This window comes from Tachysurus vachellii, chromosome 5, assembly GCF_030014155.1.
Source record: "Tachysurus vachellii isolate PV-2020 chromosome 5, HZAU_Pvac_v1, whole genome shotgun sequence".
NCBI classification, from domain to species: domain Eukaryota; kingdom Metazoa; phylum Chordata; class Actinopteri; order Siluriformes; family Bagridae; genus Tachysurus; species Tachysurus vachellii.
Window position 1 is genome coordinate 31,625,371 of NC_083464.1, and position 20,000 is coordinate 31,645,370.

The 20,000-nt window shown below is 40.6% G+C and overlaps 1 protein-coding gene across 10 annotated transcripts in view; it reads right to left on the reverse strand.

Annotated features, from left to right (window-relative positions):
• Positions 1 to 20,000, reverse strand: part of cobl (cordon-bleu WH2 repeat protein) — a 68,169-nt gene that overhangs the window by 46,677 nt on the left and 1,492 nt on the right. For 5 of the 10 annotated variants that reach the window (XM_060871207.1, XM_060871204.1, XM_060871208.1 and 2 more), the window contains exon 1: positions 1,783 to 2,069. The exons of 1 other annotated variant lie outside the window; for it this stretch is intronic. In XM_060871207.1, the coding sequence (XP_060727190.1) occupies positions 1,783 to 1,835 (53 nt within the window). In that variant the 5' untranslated portion in view covers positions 1,836 to 2,069. Of the gene's footprint in view, positions 1 to 1,782; positions 2,070 to 20,000 lie in introns of those variants that run through there. 4 more of the 10 variants (XM_060871211.1, XM_060871212.1, XM_060871210.1 and 1 more) reach the window with 1 other exon arrangement.

A 20,000-nucleotide genomic window follows, 5' to 3' on the forward strand; every position in this document is an offset into this window, starting at 1 on the left:
ACAGAGGTTTGGCCTGCCTTGGATCTGAGCTACTCTGAGTGAACAAATGCAAATGAGCCAGGCCTCACAGGTGATGGGGGTGTTTGCACAACAAAACCAGGGCTGAAGAACTGTGAAAATCTCAACAGGGGGGAATCACACCTCGGGACCCGCACCAGAAAATAAAAAAGTCAGTAAATCTAGTGTTAAATATTCAGGACTTCACAGTTGGTTAATCTTCAGTAAATGTTGTAGATCTCCACAGTTACAAAATACAAAGGCTTCTCTGATTGACCTTTAGGGGTAAACCAACTTTTTCATCTCATCCAAGCATAAAATTCATTTTATCTCTAATATCATGCTCTTTATTTTTCTTTTTCACAAAATTCTCAGAAAACAGCTTGAAAGCAGAAGATCCAGACATACATAACATCATGCTTTGTGTTACTCCACTCAGGATATCTTTAGATAACCTTTGTACATTGTATTTCTTTATAATAAAACCAATTCGATGCTCCAATACGAAGTACCACAGGTTCTCTCTACGTAATCAAATAGGCATTTTTATGAGGGTTCTTTATCTGTACATGGAAGATCTCCATATAAAGCGCGAGTCCATTTTACAACAGCAGCAACGAAAGCCTTCCAGCTGCGAAGTAAACGGTGTGATATGACTGTGTGATACTTATTACAGAATAAAGGGCATCACAGAACACTATCACAGTCACCACACCTTTCAGAATGCTGTTAAAAATTAAAGCCTCTATCTAAACTTACGTATTGTGTGTGTGTGGTGCAAGAAAAAAACCCGACAAATCAAGGTCAAACCCACGATGGACAACACGATCGTTCCTTATCCTTAGTATGTATTAATGCACTTAAAGAAAGAAAGCTTCCCAAATATTTTGACATTTTATACTACCGCTATTTTCCTGGGTCTCTACTTACAGTACACCTGCTCACCTAAGACGGTCTACCAGTAAACCCTGAGACAGATCTGCAAAGCTTACAGTTCCTCACCGTGTTCTTCGACGATTGTAAATAGAACGGCGAGGTGTAAACAGATTCTGTGGTCAAAAGCAGATCCTAAAAGTATATGCACCATATTGCTGGAGACCTTCGATCAGACTGAGGTTGTACAGTAAGTGTCATGGTCTTTGGTGTAATAAGATGGAGCAGGATTGGATCTCTAATCAGGAAAATCTGGTTTTGTTTTAGGCTGCAAACTGGACACCGTGGAAGCAGGGAAAGGTGGACGGTGGACAAGAGCAAACACTGTTCCAGTGCCATACTGGGAAAACACCAGAACTGCTTCTCTAGTAAACAACATCTAATCTCTAGTAAAAAAATAAATAACTGGACAAGTCATTCTCGCTCGCTGCTACCCGACGGTGTAGACACCGGGGACGATGGACATGTCTGCTGATTCTGTGCGCTGTACTGTACACATTTTTGTGGTACTACTGTACGACTGCTCAACACATTTACACCTGACTGCCTGTAATATTTCTGTGCATTTAATCTGTACAGAAATCTCACTAACTTGCTGTGACATGTCATTTCCACTCATGGATTAAAATAACACTCGACTCTATTCTTTATCACATCGCTAACACTTTCACACTACAGCCCTCGCAAGAGACCGAGTGTAAATCGATGACGTTACAACGACGGTAATCTTCATTCAGTTCTCCAGAGATGCGCCCGTCAACCAAGCAAACAAACACGTCCTGATAAATTGGTTCGACTGAGTGAAGCTACTCAAAGCTTAATGTTAGCGTGAAACAGAACCGGCAGACTCACGTCATGGATGAAAAGTCGCCGCTTTCCGAAAGACCGTCTGCATTTGATGGCATTTAGAAATACAAAAGCAAGCAAAGGGTAACTCGGGAGGACCGAGGAGACGTCTTTACCGGTCTGCTGTGAGATGGAAAACATGTGAACGTGCCATGGAGGGTAGACCTTGACCTCAGAGCTCTGCTAATTATTAATAAAGTTTTCATTCTGCTGCACAGTAACCTTGTTGTGTCATTCAGTCATTATGCAATCGGAAATGCCGTACAACGGCGGATCGGGTCGACGTGCCACGTTCCAGGGCAACTCAAGCGGATTAACGTGGATATTTAATATTACATATGATCCGAACTGCTGCACTTGAGATTTTATATCTAGGAATTCAGCTTTGGAGCATCAGTGTAATCATGATATATGTAAGATCACCACAGCGCTGGTGGTGACAGGAGAAGACGTTCTGAAAGTGCTCTTGTCTAGAACTCCACCGTCATGCCGCTGTCAACACAAAGAGCCTTTTAGGTTTGAGCCGATTCCTGTGGGAGAGCAGGAAACTCTCAGCTTCCCTGCTGGCACGCCTAAATCACACAGCGACCGGGTTACTAATGCATCTGCCCGGCCTTTTAAAGGTAGACTCACGCTTTTTAGGGGTGCTTGGGGAGGAGTTCGCTTTCATTCAGATTCCAAAGTGCATATTTTTATTTTAGAAAGTTATAAATAAGAGCAACGAGTCAGATATTAGATACCGGTATCAACGTGGACACGTCCGTACCGTGTAGGCAAACCATCAACTACGTCTAACACGTTAACGCTGATGTGTGCAGCATTTCAGTGACGTGCTGTCAGCTATAGTGTGTGTAAGTCCCTGAGCTGAACCTGTAACGTCAACTCTGTGCTTGATGACTAACCTGATTAAGAGATTAGTGCTTATTGTTGGCTGCACATTCTACGACCCAAATACGTCCTCCGTCTCTTCTGACCTCTCGCTCTAACTCAATCTACAGTGGGGCTTGAAAGTTTAGGCACCCCAGGTAAATTTTTGTATTAATGTGCATAAAGAAGCCAAGAAAAGATGGAAAAATCTCCAAAAGGCATCAAATTACAGATTAGACATTCTTATGATATGTCAAAAAAAGTTTGATTTTATTTCCACCATTTACACTCTTAAAATAACAGAAAACAACGAAAATGGGGTCTGCGAAGGTTCGGGCACCCTGCAGATTTTATAGCATGCACCGCGCCCTTTGGAAAGCTGAGACCTGACAGTGTCATGGATTGTTCTCAATCATTGTCTGGAAAGACCAGGTGATGTCAATTTCGAGGGTAAATGCCCAGATGCCCAGACTCATCTGACCTTTGCCTCGACAATCGGCACCATGGGTTCTTCTAAGCAGTTGTCTAGAAAACTGCAACTGAAAACAGTTGACGCTCACAAAGCAGGAGAAGGCTATGAGAAGATAGCAAAGCGTTTTCAGATGCCAATATCCTCTGTTCGGAACGTAATTAAGAAATGGCGGTCAATATTAATTCTAAGAAATGAAGTCTAATGGGAACATTTTTAGAAGTAAAACCTCTAGTTTTCTGCCCGGTCACATTTCAGTGTCCTACTGTAGAAACCTACTGTAACTGGGAATGTAATAACATTATGGTGAGTTACACACAGTAGCTACTTGTGCATTAATACAGACGCTGAACGACTATCTGACCGTTAAACTCTTCTAAGGTCCTCGGTTTTCCTCACAGTTTGATGGTAAAGAGAAAGTGAGAAATCCAAAGCCTAAATGTCTGAGACAGCTGTATTTCACATCTGGGATCTTAGTTTAAACTTGTAGTCAACAGGCAGGAAAAAACCCACTGATGCTGTAACTCGTTATTAAATCTCACCACCCACTGCACTACTGTACACTCGGTCGGTGGGCGGATGTCTTTTTCTTTCTTTCTGTTGAATTATCTGTGTGGATACGGTCAAAACTGAACAAAAGTGTGTGAGCTAACCGAACCGTCTGCTGCTTACTGACAGGTTAAGAGAAAATAAAGACTGGAGCTGTGCTACGTTATAAACCTTATCAGAAGCAGATGACGGTCAGATAGTAATAAGTGTCTGTATTAATGCACATTACTGGCTATGTGACTCACCATAATGTCATTACGTTACACTGTTTACTTGTTTTTAGCACCACCTATTTGAGCCTTGGCCCTATTATACAAGCCTCTATGCAACGCACACGGCCTGAAATAACTCCTGTGGATGAAAGCTCTTGTTTCAAAGCTCACAGTGATAGAGATTTTTTATAGAAAAGACAAGAACCGGAATGACGGTGTGACCAAATACCTACAAAAAAAAAAAAAAAAAAAAACCTGACTTGAAAGAAGGAGCTGGAGGTCATTTGGCTCCTCGCAAACAAAGCTGCTTGTTTTCTACAAATGAAAGTTCACAGACCTCTCGACTTTCTGGAGATCAGATTAGATTGTCCTGCACCTTTCTGTCAAAGGACTACGCACTTAGAGCAACTTGTACAGAATCAAGTCTGGGTGTTGTTTTTAAATCCACTTGGTTTTCATGAACACCAATAATTCAATTCAATATTTTTTCAAATACAAAAACACAGATTTGGTAAAAAAAAATGACATAGCTACCAGTAAGATGTTTCAAGTTGATGGGGAAAAATGATTTATGTTCACACAATATACAGCTATACAATTGCTTCAAAGAAAGAACTGACAACATCATACAGTAGTTACAACTGATTGACCCGTTTTCCTGTGAACCGAAACGTAAGCTCTTAAACTTTCCTCATTCATGTCGTATTGTTCAAAGGTTTATTGTTCTCTCAAATGTCATATTTGCAAAGTGGGAGGTCAAACTAAAATAACTAGTCTTGCTAGATCACATTACAACTTCTGCATTGTGTAGTTAAAATGATGGTGAGCACAATATTGTGGACTGACAATTCGTTCATTTATCTTCAGTAAAGTCAGTAAAGTCAGTAAGAGTTAGCTAAATGTGCTAATCCACATAAGCCTGCAGTGTTCAGCCCAGTCCTGAACATCGACATATTGTAGCTGTGTATGACAAATACTGACTATGCAGTGAGTATGTAGTCATATAACACATTGTGAAAGTTTTTAGCTAATACTATAGCTATTAGATGCCGTGTTCCCTTTTAAACTCAGAAGAAAAAAAATGATATTAAAAACTTTAGCTGTGCTTCCGCGTACCTACATGTTCCTGGTCCTGATATTCGATATACTACTGTATGTAGTTCGACAGAACGTAAATAAGAATTTGCATTCAAAAAACAAAAAAAAAACAAAAGGAATAACACGAGGATTAATATGGAGTTGCCCCCTCACTTCTTTGTGGGAATTAGAATAAAGAAAGGACTTGTGAGGTAATAAATAAATGCCTGGCTCACACACACATACATTACATTTACAGCATTTAGCAGACACTCTTATCCAGAGCGACTTACTGTACATTATTTCATATTTATACAACTGAGGGTTAAGGGCCTTGCTCAGGGACCCAACTGTGGCATCATGTGGCACCTGGGATCGAACTCACAACCTTCTAAATTGGTAGCCCAACACCTTAACCACTAGGCTACCACATGCCCCATACTGTACAAGCCCAGCAGTGGCAGCTTGGTAGTCCAGTGATTTGAACTCACAACCTTCCAATCAGTAGTCTAACTCTTTAACCGGTGAGATACCACTTCCATTATCATATAGTCCAGAGGAACTAAGAGTCGCACCCAACATTACTGTTGGCATTGTGCGTTCTGGTAAGCAGAGGCGTCTTTGGATCTACCAAACCCACATCCATTCCTCAGCCTGCGAGATGGTGAAGGGTGATTCATTACTCCAGAGCCCAGGGGCAGTGTGCACTCTTCCTGCCAATGCCTGGCATAGTGACCTCAGACTTACAGTATGTGCAGCTGCTTGGCGAGGGTCAGCCATTTCACAAAGGTCCCAACTTACAGTTCTTGTCCTGATGCTGCTTCCAGAATCTGTGGTCAGTGATGCAACAGAGAATAGGTGATTTTTATGTGTTGAGCTCCCAATTTAGTTTGCATGGCCTACAGCATCATGGCTGAACTTCCATTCTTACAGTTGACTAAGCAGGGTAGAGACTCCACAGAGTGACCCGGGGCAATAAGATTAATTAAAACTATGATCCAGGACATGAAATCTTGTCCCTGATACCGAGAGCTACTCATTTGTCCACACTTAAATTCAAGAACACAATTGTCCAAATAATGAAAGTAAACATAAAAAGCAATTAACATAGCAAGAAATAATAATACTTCCTCATACATACTGTACAGGCTAAACCTCCATTAAAACGACTTCCACACACAAATAACAACTAAGTCACATTACAATGACTGAGACGTCGTTAGCAAGCTCAAAAAAAGGAATAAAAATCAATTTCATGTCTACCGTTTCTACAGTCTCATGACATGAATATTTGTCGTCCTCATGACAGTCCGAGTGTGCTGACTCAAACAAACACAGAATTCAGAGGACCTCCTCAAGCAACTGGAGCATAAAAGCAAACCAGTACCCTGTTAGCCAAGTAACAAACAATGGCAGCTTTATTAGAGCCCATTAATCCTACTTTTTTATACAGGCCTTTGTGGGGTTGTTTTTTTCCATCAGAATGTTCACTCACTGAAAGTCTTCAGTATACGGGACAAACTGTTAAACCACGGGATGATTCATTATTTCTTCTGACTAGCTAGACAGGAGGAACGACTTCCTTTTAAGACTGGAATGGAAAAAGTATAGTGGAAGGAATGGTAGTTTTAGCCAGCTTGATTAAAGAGAATGATTTAAAGGGTGTCATGAAGATCATGAGACATGAAGATTTCCAAACCAAAGCTCATGTAAATGAATGTTGATTTCCTGTAAAGTTTTACACAATAACACTGCGGTGATGAGCAATAAACAGCGCGGCCTGAAGTGGTTTATTCCTCGGAAACACTTCTCAAACCTTTTATGTTTTTTTTTAGGTAAGTTTAATGTTAGTTGTGGGGGTCACGGTGGCTTAGTGGTTAGCACGTTCCCCTCACACCTCCAGGGTTGGGGGTTCGATTCCCGCCTCCACCTTGTGTGTGTGGAGTTTGCATGTTCTCCCTGTGCCTCGGGGGTTTCCTCCGGGTACTCCGGTTTCCTCCCCCGGTCCAAAGACATGCATGGTAGGTTGATTGGCATCTCTGGAAAATTCTCCGTAGTGTGTGATTGCGTGAGTGAATGAGAGTGTGTGTCTGTGTGTGCCCTGGGATGGGTTGGCACTCTGTCCAGGGTGTATCCTGCCTTGATGCCCGATGACGCCTGAGATAGGCACAGGCTCCCCGTGACCCGAGGTAGGTCACGGGTAGAAAAAGTGGTAGAAAATGTTAGTTGCCAAACCAAGTTAGATCCTTTTAGTCCTTTTTCAACATACCGTCAACACAATGTCTGAAAAAACATGACTGCTGACACTAGAGTCTCCTTCCAAAAAAATGTTAAATGATCTCACAGATTATCCAGCATTCAATTACAGTTTAATAATAAGACGGAATGAATAGCAGAGCTGAAAGAAAATTTTTTTTTATCAAAACTTGACTTCAGATCATAACGATTGGATATTGAAAGAGCTGAAAAATGCTGAATGAAGCGAATAGATAATAGCTTCAGCAATCCCCACCTCCACCTCCCTCCCCACTCTAATACCACAGAAGATATAAAAATGAGAAAAAAGCTTGTCCCGAATTTAAAAACAATAAATCCAACAATGTAAACGTCATTTTGACATTTGAAAATTAGCCACAGATATTTTCAACTTCCCAAAAGTTTCACATAATGCTGACAAAACAAACAAAAACAAACACAGCAACACCTCCATCACCACAAATCAGCTTTAATGGACTAACACTTGGGAAGTAGGCGAGAACTTTGCGTCACGTTGCGTCGTCCTGCGCGGGTGAGTTCCTTCATACGGAGCCTCTCATAACCGCATGCCTCTTAGCACACATGCTGATCTCTTAGCAACCTATATTTATCCACGGAGACAGAACGTGATGGAGGGACTGAAAGCCCGCCACACCCCGAGCAGCTGCCAGATTTATCACCGTTGCTTCACTCCAAGTTTGTCTGTGCCCTCAGCTGACCAATGAAAAAGCATTTCAATAGTAAATGAATCTTTATGACTGCATACAAGAGGAAATCTCTACATAAAGTAAGACAACACACTGGGAGGACTGTTAAAACCCAGCAGCAGTACAGTTTACTCCTCTTTTATTATGCTCCTTATTGCAATTGCATTGTTACTAATATTTTTATACGTGTATTCTGCAGTTTATGAGGCTTATTATCCAGCCAGCCAATGTTCTACTTCTTACTGTACACTTTGCATATTCAGTAAAAACATATTGTACATACAGTAGCACAATACAGAATAGCGTAAACTGACAATATGAATATTAATTAAAATTCAAATATTAAAAATACTATTTAAACAAATTTTATATCGTACTGAATTACTGACTGTCTGAGTAATGGTATTACTGACTGACTAACTGACTGAGTGAGTGAGAGACAACGACGACTGACAGAACTATTGATGAAATACTGACAATTACTTACTGCCTGATATACTGACATACAAATAGAGCAACTGATTGAATTACTGACTGAAATCATCATTGATGACTTACTAACAATTACTGCCTGACTGACTGACGTACTGAATGACCGTCGGGTAATTACTTACTGACAGACTTACTGACGAAATACTGAAAACTGTTGACTGAAAGATAGACAACTAGTAAGTGTAATAACTGTCAATAAGTCCCTCAGTTACTGACTGGCTGAATGAATGAAAATAACTGACTTGACTGACCTTCTGACTGACTGACGATTACTGACTGGGTGACATACTGACTGGATAACATACTGACTGGGTGACATACTGACTGGATGACATACTGACTGGTTGACATACTGACTGGGTGCCATACTGACTGGGTGACATACTGACTGGGTGACATACTGACTGGATAACATACTGACTGGATGACATACTGACTGGATGACATACTGACTGGGTGACATACTGACTAGGTGACATACTGACTGGGTGACATACTGACTGGGTGACATACTGACTGGTTGACATACTGACTGGGTGCCATACTGACTGGGCGACATACTGACTGGGTGACATACTGACTGGATAACATACTGACTGGGTGCCATACTGACTGGTTGACATACTGACTGGGTGCCATACTGACTGGTTGACATACTGACTGGGTGCCATACTGACTGGGTGACATACTGACTGGGTGACATACTGACTGGGTGACATACTGACTGGGTGACATACAGTACTGACTGGGTGACATAATGACGGACTGATCTACAAACTGACTGAATGAATAATCACTCTGACTAATTATTGACCTTATGACTGATTTACTGACTAGCTGGAATTACTGACTGCATGTTTGTTTGTTTGGAGATAAACTCTGGTTATCTGGTTAAAAATGAATTAGCAAGCTGAGTGGATTGTCTGATGTAGTTACAGGGGAATATTAGTACAAGTGTTTTTGCATCCATGACTCACTCAGTCCATTCGTTCACTTTACAGATGAAGTTCCTTCTCACTTCGAGTGGTCATTTTAACATTTCCGGCACCGCTTCTCCATTTCCCTGAGGTCATTATGGTACAACATCTATATCCATACTCAATCAATCAAAATGTGAATATGGAGACAGAGTTAATGCTGTTTGAGGATTTGGGTTTAGGATACGACTGGATTCTCCTCACGTCCGCTTGGCTTCACCCACAATGTCGAGCTTTAGTGGTCTACAGCTGCTGGAACAAACACAGAGCCTCCGTTCCTTCTCCAGGGAGATGGAAAGCATGAGGTACAAACACACAGTGGTGTCCTGGGACCAATTACTCACCATAAGGAGGAGAGAAAGTTCAAAAGATTTAGAGAGCTCACGTCTCTTTATAGCAGCCACATGTGGTAAAACGCCTGCCTTCAGAGATGAATTAATGATTTTCTTTTTATTTGGGCCAAATGGCTGCCTACTGACTGGTTTCCGACCGCGACGGATCGTGTGAAATTATTCTGGTCTGATTTCTGGAATCTTCTGAATGGTTAATAAGTTCATTAATAAGACATTGCACATCCTGCAGAATATGATCCGACTCTCTGGCTTGTGCTAGTATTCAGATTTCATATCATGCGTATTTCCCCCGTCATGGTTATCGTAGTTGATGATATTTTCTAGGTTATGTGTTTGAAATATTAATTTACCTGCTCCTGTTCTGTTCGGGAAACATTTTAATATTAAATGACCTTATGATCTCATTTGGCTCCTTCACGCGTCATGGCTGAATGTGTGCAACGCACATAACTTCACATACAGTCGCTTAAAAGATTCCCAGAATGTAAACCACAGTTCTATGGTTTACACAAATCTGGCCCTAAGACAAACACCTCGAGACTCGGGACTTCGGTTAATGTTTAAATCAGACGTCAGAATGTGGAAAAATGTGATCTTAGTGACTTGGCGTGGCGTAGTCATAGCTGTTCATGCAAGACGAGCTGGTTTGAGTATTTCAGAAACGTCTGATCTCCTGTTTTTTTCCCCACACAGAAGTCTCTATGGTTTATACAGAATGGTGTGAAAAACAAATGACACCCAGCGAGCGACAGTTCTGCCTGCAGAGGCGGCTCAGAGGAGAACGGCCAGACTTGTGCATGCAAGGATATACATAGTAACTCAAATAAGCGCTCGAACAGCTTTCACATCTATAATACAGCTCCCTGGAGCAGAGATGGTTAAGGGCCTTGCTCATGTCAGGACTCAGACCGGACTTTGGCCATGTGCATCTGTTTATGTTTTGGGTCACGTGTCTGCCCCGCCCATTCTTTTCCTGCCCGCCTCTGCACACCTGTTTCTTATGTGTTCCTTATTGTCACGTGTATTTAACCGTGGAATCCTCTGATGTTTTCTTGTTGTCTGCTGTCATCTGATGTTGTCATGTCTCTAGTCCGTGTCCCTGTTTTGTGTTTTTTTATGTATTAAACCCAATTTTACTTTACGCTTTCCAGCATTTGGGTCTGTTTTCATCCCCTGACAGCTCAAGGCCCAAGCATTGGCAGTGGTGCTGGGGCTTGAACCCCTGACCTTCTAAACAGTAACCCAGAGCCTGAATCTTTGCACCACCACTGAGATCTTTGCATCTCGAAAAATCCTTGAATGTTCTGAATGTGCTGATGTCAGCACCATATGATCCCATGGGGAAGGTGTTGAATTGTCTCTAATTTTGAAAATGCTTTCAAAGCAACTGCAATATTTACACGGTCCTCGTCCCCAGACGTGGCATTTTCATTTTCTTTGTGATTGTTTGTACTGTGTTCGGGAATAATTGCCAAGCGACTGATGTGGTTTTGTTTGATGTGGCCTGGCGAGCTTTTTAGAGCATGCTTACTACGGTCCATTAAGAAATGAGCAAAGCTGCATAACGTGGCATGCAATAATACTCACAGAACCAAAAACAATAAATAAATAAATTATATATATATATAAATATATATATCCTCGACTTGTACGGAGATGGAGTCGTGTCTCCTCGATGTTTTTCACAGACCCCAGTTGCATTGGTTTGCAATCATTGATCCTCCAGATCTCTGTCATTTCGTGTCATCGGTGCAACATTGTCAGTATTACGTGTAGGCGTTACTACACGAACATGCGATTTCATGCCTTGTCTAGAGATTCGGTTCAATCAAAAAGATTTTTTCATACAAACCTGTCTCTTTAAGACAAAGCTTAGCAGGTAAGACAGGTGTGTAAGGCCACCAGAGAGGAGAGCAGGACTGAGAGGGAGCAGCAGGAAATAACAATTAGTCTGTTCCATAGTCCCTGAGCAGCTGAGCTGAGAGCTGCATAATGGTAATTACTCCTCCTCGCTCTCTCTATGCGCACTTCACACATTCAAGGTGTGTGTGTGTGTGTGTGCACAAGTGTGTGTGTGTGTGTGAGTGTGTGAGTGTGTGTGTGTGAGTGTGTCCATGCCCTTCACACTCTATTAACACCTACTGTATTATTGTTCTGAGGAAATGAATCTAATTTATTGCCTTATTGGTACAGGATGTAATGAGTTGAGCAGTTTTTAAACGATCCTCCCTGTGATTCCCTGTAATGAGGACAAACCACTTTTGTACAGTTTCTTTTTGACATTATTTAGGTTTCCGTTGTGTATAAATTTGGTGGCTGCAGTTGTTTAAGTGGAGCTTCAATGTATCAGTGAAGGTTGGATGTGAAACCAAAAAGAGGTCTCAATTCTAGACCCATCAATACCTACAGTATTAGGGTTGGAACCTGCAAGTGGATCTGCAAACTATCTGACACAAACACACACACTGGGTTCATGCTGTTGTAGTTGTGGTTTGCGATCTGCCCTGGGTGTCATTTGTAGTAGTGGGTGTTTAATCTGTGTACTTCTCTTAAATGTCTCCTCTAAAAACAACGGAGAACAGATGAAATAATCCACGTGTGCCTTCTCAGTTCCTGCTGAGGATGTGTTACGGATGTAAGTGTGAAATTGTCACCAAACTGCTCTGTGTAATGTCCCTGACTAGAAGCACTTCTCTACCATATGTAAATTTTATGGTAGTTTTAAAACTCATCCAATCACTAATTAATCACAACGAATTTCTTGCTCTTTGCTGGTTCAATCTGATCCACTAACTTCAGACGAGGTTGGTCTTTGTTGGCTACGTAGGGTAGAACGCAACCCAAATAGTGAGTGCTAATGCACCGGGGGTTTTTGTTGGCACCCTCTGTATTGTTGCTTTATTAAAACTACTAGTCTTGTCTATGGCTAGTCACTAAACTGCAATAGAAAATGTGCCTCATGCTGTATGATAGAAAATTGACACTAAGCTAATTTAGGGACTTGGGTCTTGGGCTTGGAATCTCAGTAATGCACCAATGTACACCAGAGGGTTAGTGTTAGGTTCCTTAGGGTTTATATAGAATCTTGGGGGTTTGACTTTCTGTATAATAACACATACATAAGTAAGAATATACAGTTTATTTCCAGTTGAACAATAACACATATTAGGATTAAGACCAGTGGAAACACACCTTCGATGTGTGAAGTCTGCAGGGATTAGGTAAGTTCCAGTAAGACGTATTTACTTCTCTACATCTTGACGGTACAGACACCAACACCAGGTCTACCTTTTAATGGCTGAGGGTTTCCAGAAATAGGAGCTCATAACAGGCCATGTGATGCAGGTCAGCACACAGACTAAATATTTACAACAGTTGTGAATGGTCACCCAGGCTGCCCACTCGGCTCAGCTGCTATAAACTCACTCTTTTACCAAGTACAAGATAATAGATTAGTGTGAATAAAGCAATTCAGATGAAATAAAGAAGAGACAATCATTTTACCGTTAACTTTAGAGTTCCTATGACATGAATAACTACGACCTTTGGAGACTAGACATGGGTGCGTGCAGTGACGTGACTTGCCAATGTTGAGAAAAGGTGAATTTCATTCATGGAGAAATACTGAAACACCTACTGAAACACCTACTGAAACAAACACCTACTGAAACACCTACTGAAACAAACACCTACTGAAACACCTACTGAAACAAACACCTACTGAAACACCTACTGAAACACCTACTGAAACAAACACCTACTGAAACACCTACTGAAACAAACACCTACTGAAACACCTACTGAAACAAACACCTACTGAAACACCTACTGAATACCTACTGAAACAAACACCTACTGAAACACCTACTGAAACAAACACCTACTGAAACACCTACTGAAACAAACACCTACTGAAACACCTACTGAAACACCTACTGAAACAAACACCTAATGAAACAAACAGCTACTAAAACAAACACCTACTGAAACAAACACCTACTCGGACACCTACTGGAACACCTACTGAAACACCTACTGAAACACCTACTGAAACAAACACCTACTGAAACACCTACTTACTGAAACAAACACCTACTGAAACAAACACCTACTGAAACACCTACTGAAACAAACACCTACTGAAACACCTACTAAAACAAACACCTACTGAAACACCTACTGAAACAAACACCTACTGAAACACCTACTGAAACAAACACCTACTGAAACACCTACTGAAACACCTACTGAAACAAACACCTAATGAAACAAACAGCTACTAAAACAAACACCTACTGAAACAAACACCTACTCGGACACCTACTGGAACACCTACTGAAACACCTACTGAAACACCTACTGAAACAAACACCTACTGAAACACCTACTTACTGAAACAAACACCTACTGAAACAAACACCTACTGAAACAAACACCTACTGAAACACCTACTGAAACAAACACCTACTGAAACACCTACTGAAACAAACACCTACTGAACAAACACCTACTGAAACACCTACTTCAGTGACTGGCAATTTTCAGTATGTGTGAACGTTGCATAAGGAATAAAACACTTGTAGATTTGCTGTAATAGGAAGATAATCGACTGGTGCTGTGATGCGTCCGGAGTGTGATTTTATACTGCAGATTTTATCAGTTAAACACAGTACATTACAGTAGCTATAAACATAAAGACATATAAACTCTCACCATATCTTTCTGTCTCTCTAATAGTTAACAAGTCCCGAAGCTTTATCAGACGCTGGAGACTCCTTCTATAACTGTTACATAAATGTCTCCACAGACGAAACAAATTAACATACACCTTCATCTGGAGCTTCTGTCAGAGCAACAGCTACGGAAAAGAAACCAAGACCTTCTAACCAATCAGAAAAAGGTCATAAAATATTTCTATTTTAAGATATTTAGTATTCAAATCCACTGTTTAAGTTTGAATATAAGGTTTGAGATACTATAGAGATATTTACTAAAAATGTACAAACTTAACTAAATATCATGTTTAGAATAAAAAGACATAACCCGAGTGTGTCACGAGTGTTCCCTCAAACTGAAGCTGTGATGTTTACAGCCATATCTGAAGCACTTTATATATCTTAGTTCTCAAGAGGCAAGCGGTCAGTACAGGGTGTGGTGCTGAGAGACTACGGTTGGAGGTGTGTGTGTGTGTGTGTGTGTGTGTGTGTGTGTGTGTGTGTGTGTGTGTGTGTGTGTGAGAGAGGGAGGGTGTTTAATAACAGTACAGAGAGTCTATTTTGAGCACAAGTTGTTGGACAACAGACAGACATCTATAGTGTAGTGCACAAGCACACTTTCAGAGTTAAGTGCTTATGAATGAGAACACAAGGCATCAGAAGTGCAGTAGCAGCTCCACCAACCAAACACACAATTACACCACACTAATTTAGTAAGGATTAGAAGAAACATATTCATATAATAGATATTTTACTTGTCTGTTCACCCATGAGACTGTCTTCTTCTTTCGGCTTTTCCCTTCAGGGGTCGCCACAGCGAATCATCTCTCTCCACCTACCCCTATCTTCTGCATCCTCAACACTTGCACCCACTAGCTTCATATCCTCATTAATTACATCCATATACCTCCTCTTTGGCCTTCCCCTTTGCCTCCTGTCTGGCAGCTCCATGTCCAACATTCTCCTACCAATATACTCACTCTCCCTCCTCTGAACATGTCCAAACCATCTTAATCCGTCCTCCCTAACTTTGTCCCTCTGATGTACTCGTTCCTAATCCTGTCCCATCTTGTCACTCCCAAAGAGAATCGTCAGTACGAATTTCACCCATGAGACTGTAATATGTTAAATTCCCGACATAAGAACAACGTGACAATCGCAGCGTTATAATTTGCTGAATTTGCTGAAACTGACAAACCGCTGAATTGCTGGTGTTTCAAAACCACAGGCTCACGAGACGCCACGAGGTGGCCGATGTGCGACCGGACAAACAGACGGAAGCTAATTAGAAAAGTTAAAAGTAACAATAAATAGTAAAGAAGAGCCAGACGGTGACTACAGCGTACAATTAAATAAAGTCAGAGGGAGCTTGTTAACAGTGTGTGCCAACTCCAAGCCTACGGTTTGGCTCAGAATTGTGCCACATGGGGAAAGTCCCTGGCATCAGATGCCACGTAATACTGTTGTAAGCATTACATAATTTTATTGAGAAATGAAGCAGTGAGTTTCAGCCTTTAGTAGCAGGAGTAATAGCAATGGCATGATTGTGCTCTATAGTATCAGTTATAATAGAAGTATTTAATTATTTGTGTCAGTGGAAGAAGCGACAGCAGTAGAATAGCATCAGTAATAATAATAATAATAATAATAATAATAATAATAATAATAATAATAATAATAGTTAAAGTAAAATGTAGTATTGTAAAAGTAACACTAGAGTATTTATGGAACTAGAAAGAGTAATTGTGTAATGTACTATCAAGACTACTGAAACAAACACCTAATGAAACAAACACCTAATGAAACAAACACCTAATGAAACAAACACCTAATGAAACACCTACTGAAACAAACACCTACTGAAACACACACCTAATGAAACACCTACTAAAACAAACACCTAATGAAACAAACACCTAATGAAACAAACACCTACTGAAACACACACCTAATGAAACACCTACTGAAACACCTACTGAAACAAACACCTACTGAAACACCTACTGAAACACCTAATGAAACAAACACCTACTGAAACACCTAGTGAAACAAACACCTAATGAAACACCTACTAAAACAAACACCTAATGAAACAAACACCTACTGAAACACCTACTGAAACAAACACCTATTGAAACACCTAATGAAACAAACACCTACTGAAACACCTACTAAAACAAACACCTACTGAAACAAACACCTATTGAAACACCTACTGAAACAAACACCTATTGAAACAAACACCTATTGAAACAAACACCTACTGAAACACCTACTGAAACACCTAATGAAACAAACACCTAGTGAAACACCTACTGAAACAAACACCTGCTAAAACAAACACCTAATGAAACAAACACCTACTGGGACACCTAATGAAACAAACACCTACTGAAACAAACACCTAGTACAAAGAGTATAGTCTTATTATAGTTATAGTATAATTAGCAGTAGTAGAAATAAAAATATATTTTATTCGAAATAAAAGTAGTATTGTGATGGTGACAGTCATAATGTAACCGAAGTAAAAGGTGTCGTGGCAGCAAGTAGACGTAGAATTTATAATATGGCAGCAAAATGAGTAGGAATAGGAAAATAAGTAGAATTTGTATTAATAGCACTAATAATAGTATTGTAAGAGTTGCTATATACGTCAGTAGTAGTTGTAGTTGAAATAGAAGGAGTGAAAATAGACCTAGAGATGGTAGAAGTACAGCAGTAGTCAGAAGTTATTATAGCACCAGCAGCCGTCATGTTGTAATAGCAACAACAGGAATAGTGTAATAGATAAGGAAGAGATAACTATCATGGAGTCATGAAGATCACAACATCTACAGCAGGAGACTAAACAAGACTTGGTCAAGAATTAGAGGTCAGTGCTGCGTTTTCTGTTTTTTTTTTGTACTTCACCCTCGACCTGGAGCTATATACGGTTTCCTGAAAAGGCAGGATATAATTACAAAAGGTGGTTACAAACGAAAGCATTCATCACCGCTGAAGAAAGGTTTATAAAGGCGGCAGTTTTATGAGGTCCTAAATTTAACAAAAGTGACAAAAGTAGAAAGAGAAGTATCTGCCCGGTAAAACCCATCTCGAGTACAACTAACAGGCAATAAGGTGCAGAAACCTGGGAGGATACCGAGGTCTGATCCAATGTCACAGATTCATCCAAAGGACATCAGACTCTGAACCTCTGATAAAACACTGATAAAAAGTTAAAGGATAAGGGATTTAATTTGTAATATAATCTAGTGCAATATAGTATCATTCACGCTTCAGTAACATGGTAATGTTAGCTAGTTAAGTTAACTCTCAGTTGTACTATAATCTAACTAAGTAACCCAAACTCTAATGAGTGTTGAGCTGTTTAGTCTCCTGAGTCCAAATCGTACAAATCGAAATTAATTTTCATTTGTTATTTGGTTTGCATTCCTAACTGCATATAATTAAAGTTAGCATTTGTACCGAATGTTGAACTTTTATGTAACCAGAGAAAAGAATTCTGAAATAAAATTTAATTAAATAAATATCATAATGAAAATATTTAATAGGTTAAACTCTAAATAAAAATAAGAAATGAACAAATACAAAACAGAACAGAAACGGAACAAAATGATAAAAATGAAATAAATAAAATTAAACGAACAGAAAAAAATGGATGAAAGAGAAGAAAAAAGATGGAACGGAGTGGGATGGAATAAAAATAATGACAATATTCCCCAGCCCAACCCCTCCTTCCTAGATTCCTAAGTATTTTCCAAACACCTCACCATAATGTCCACGTGGCTCTTCAACAAACTCTCAACACAAATCTAGAAGCCCACGATTCCACAGCATGTCCTTGGATGCTGTAGTGTTAAAGTTTTCCTTCACTGGAACTAAGAGGCTTAAACCTGCCGTGGCATGAAGATACCCTTTTAAGAGGTCATGGTGTGGAAAGGCAAGAGTGGAAGAACGGGAGTGTCCTGCACAGAGCCATGACTCTGCCTCAACACCACTGAACACTTCTGAGATGAAATGGAACACTGACTGCACCCCAGACCTCCTCGTCTGACCGACGTCTGATCTCACTAATGCTCTTGTAACTGAAAACACAAATCCTCACATCCATGTTCTAACTCTAGTAGAAAAGCCTGGGCAGAAGTAAAGACTGGAGGTTATTATAACAGTAAACCTGTGATGGGATGGAGAGGCGTTATGTAAAGACTACATTACCATTTATCAATGCAATGTTGTATTTATTTACTTTACATTTTATTAGCATTAAAATGTCTTGCACTGATATAGCAATTAAATGTTCTTGGCACTCCTAACTCTGGGGCAATTCAATAAATAAATAAATATAAATAAATATAAATAAATAAATAAATAAAACTCGGCACTAATCCTCTTCTCACACGAAACTTGTTAAGTAACTACGTGAACGAGATGCACTTCGGTCCGGAGCAGACGTTGCTGTGAAAGCGTTCACCAACTGCAGTCTTTAAATAAACCCAATGAGCTATGGAATGGAGTCTGATTACATAAAAGCACCGGGGGCCATGAGTGAGGGGCACAAAGAGGACTGTTGTCCTGTTAAATAGGGGCAGAAGGCCAAATGGCAGTAAAACCCTTCTACACACCTGAAGTGGAGGTGAAAGGAAGGTATTGTCAAAGTCACGGATATGGAAAAGTTATTCCTCCGATATGACACGCGGCCGCTCGTGACTGCTCATGGTGAAGTTTTGGAATTGGCTAAACTTCTGTTAAACCCTTTGTATTGTGAGCGCTGGTGATATAAACATGCTGTTGTACATAAACTGGAAATAAAGCAAACAAACCCTACGTGTAAATATTTCTAATCAAATCAGACGCTCGTGTCGGATTTGTGTGTGAAAAGGAAAGCCAGATGAACCGGGCTACACTTTCAGTCACAGACCGGACGCAAAGGGTGTGTCGGGTCTGTGGCGCTCAGGTCACGGAAGATGACAACCACGGATTAGCATCATGCAAACTGCGTGACGTAAGTATCACACACAACATCTGGATGTTGTAGATGTTCACCTTCTGCTGTAATCATTACATCTGTCCTGAGCTCATCCCAACAGTACTGTTTATATTTACTCTTCGACATGTTTATGATTTATAATCTCACTATCTGCTGTCAATAAAAAGACAGAAACCATTTTACAATCCAGTTCTTCTCCATATTTCTTCCTCGGTGTTGTTGCCTCGAGGACTTTCCTCACCACTGACACCTCTGGCCTGCTCATTATTCACTCACTCATCTTCTACCGCTTATCCGAACTACCTCGGGTCACGGGGAGCCTGTGCCTATCTCAGGCGTCATCGGGCATCAAGGCAGGATACACCCTGGATGGAGTGACAACCCATCACAGGGCACACACACACACACACACTCATTCACTCACACAATCACACACTACAGACAATTTTCCAGAGATGCCAATCAACCTACCATGCATGTCTTTGGACCGGGGGAGGAAACCGGAGTACCCGGAGGAAACCCCCGAGGCACGGGGAGAACATGCAAACTTCACACACACAAGG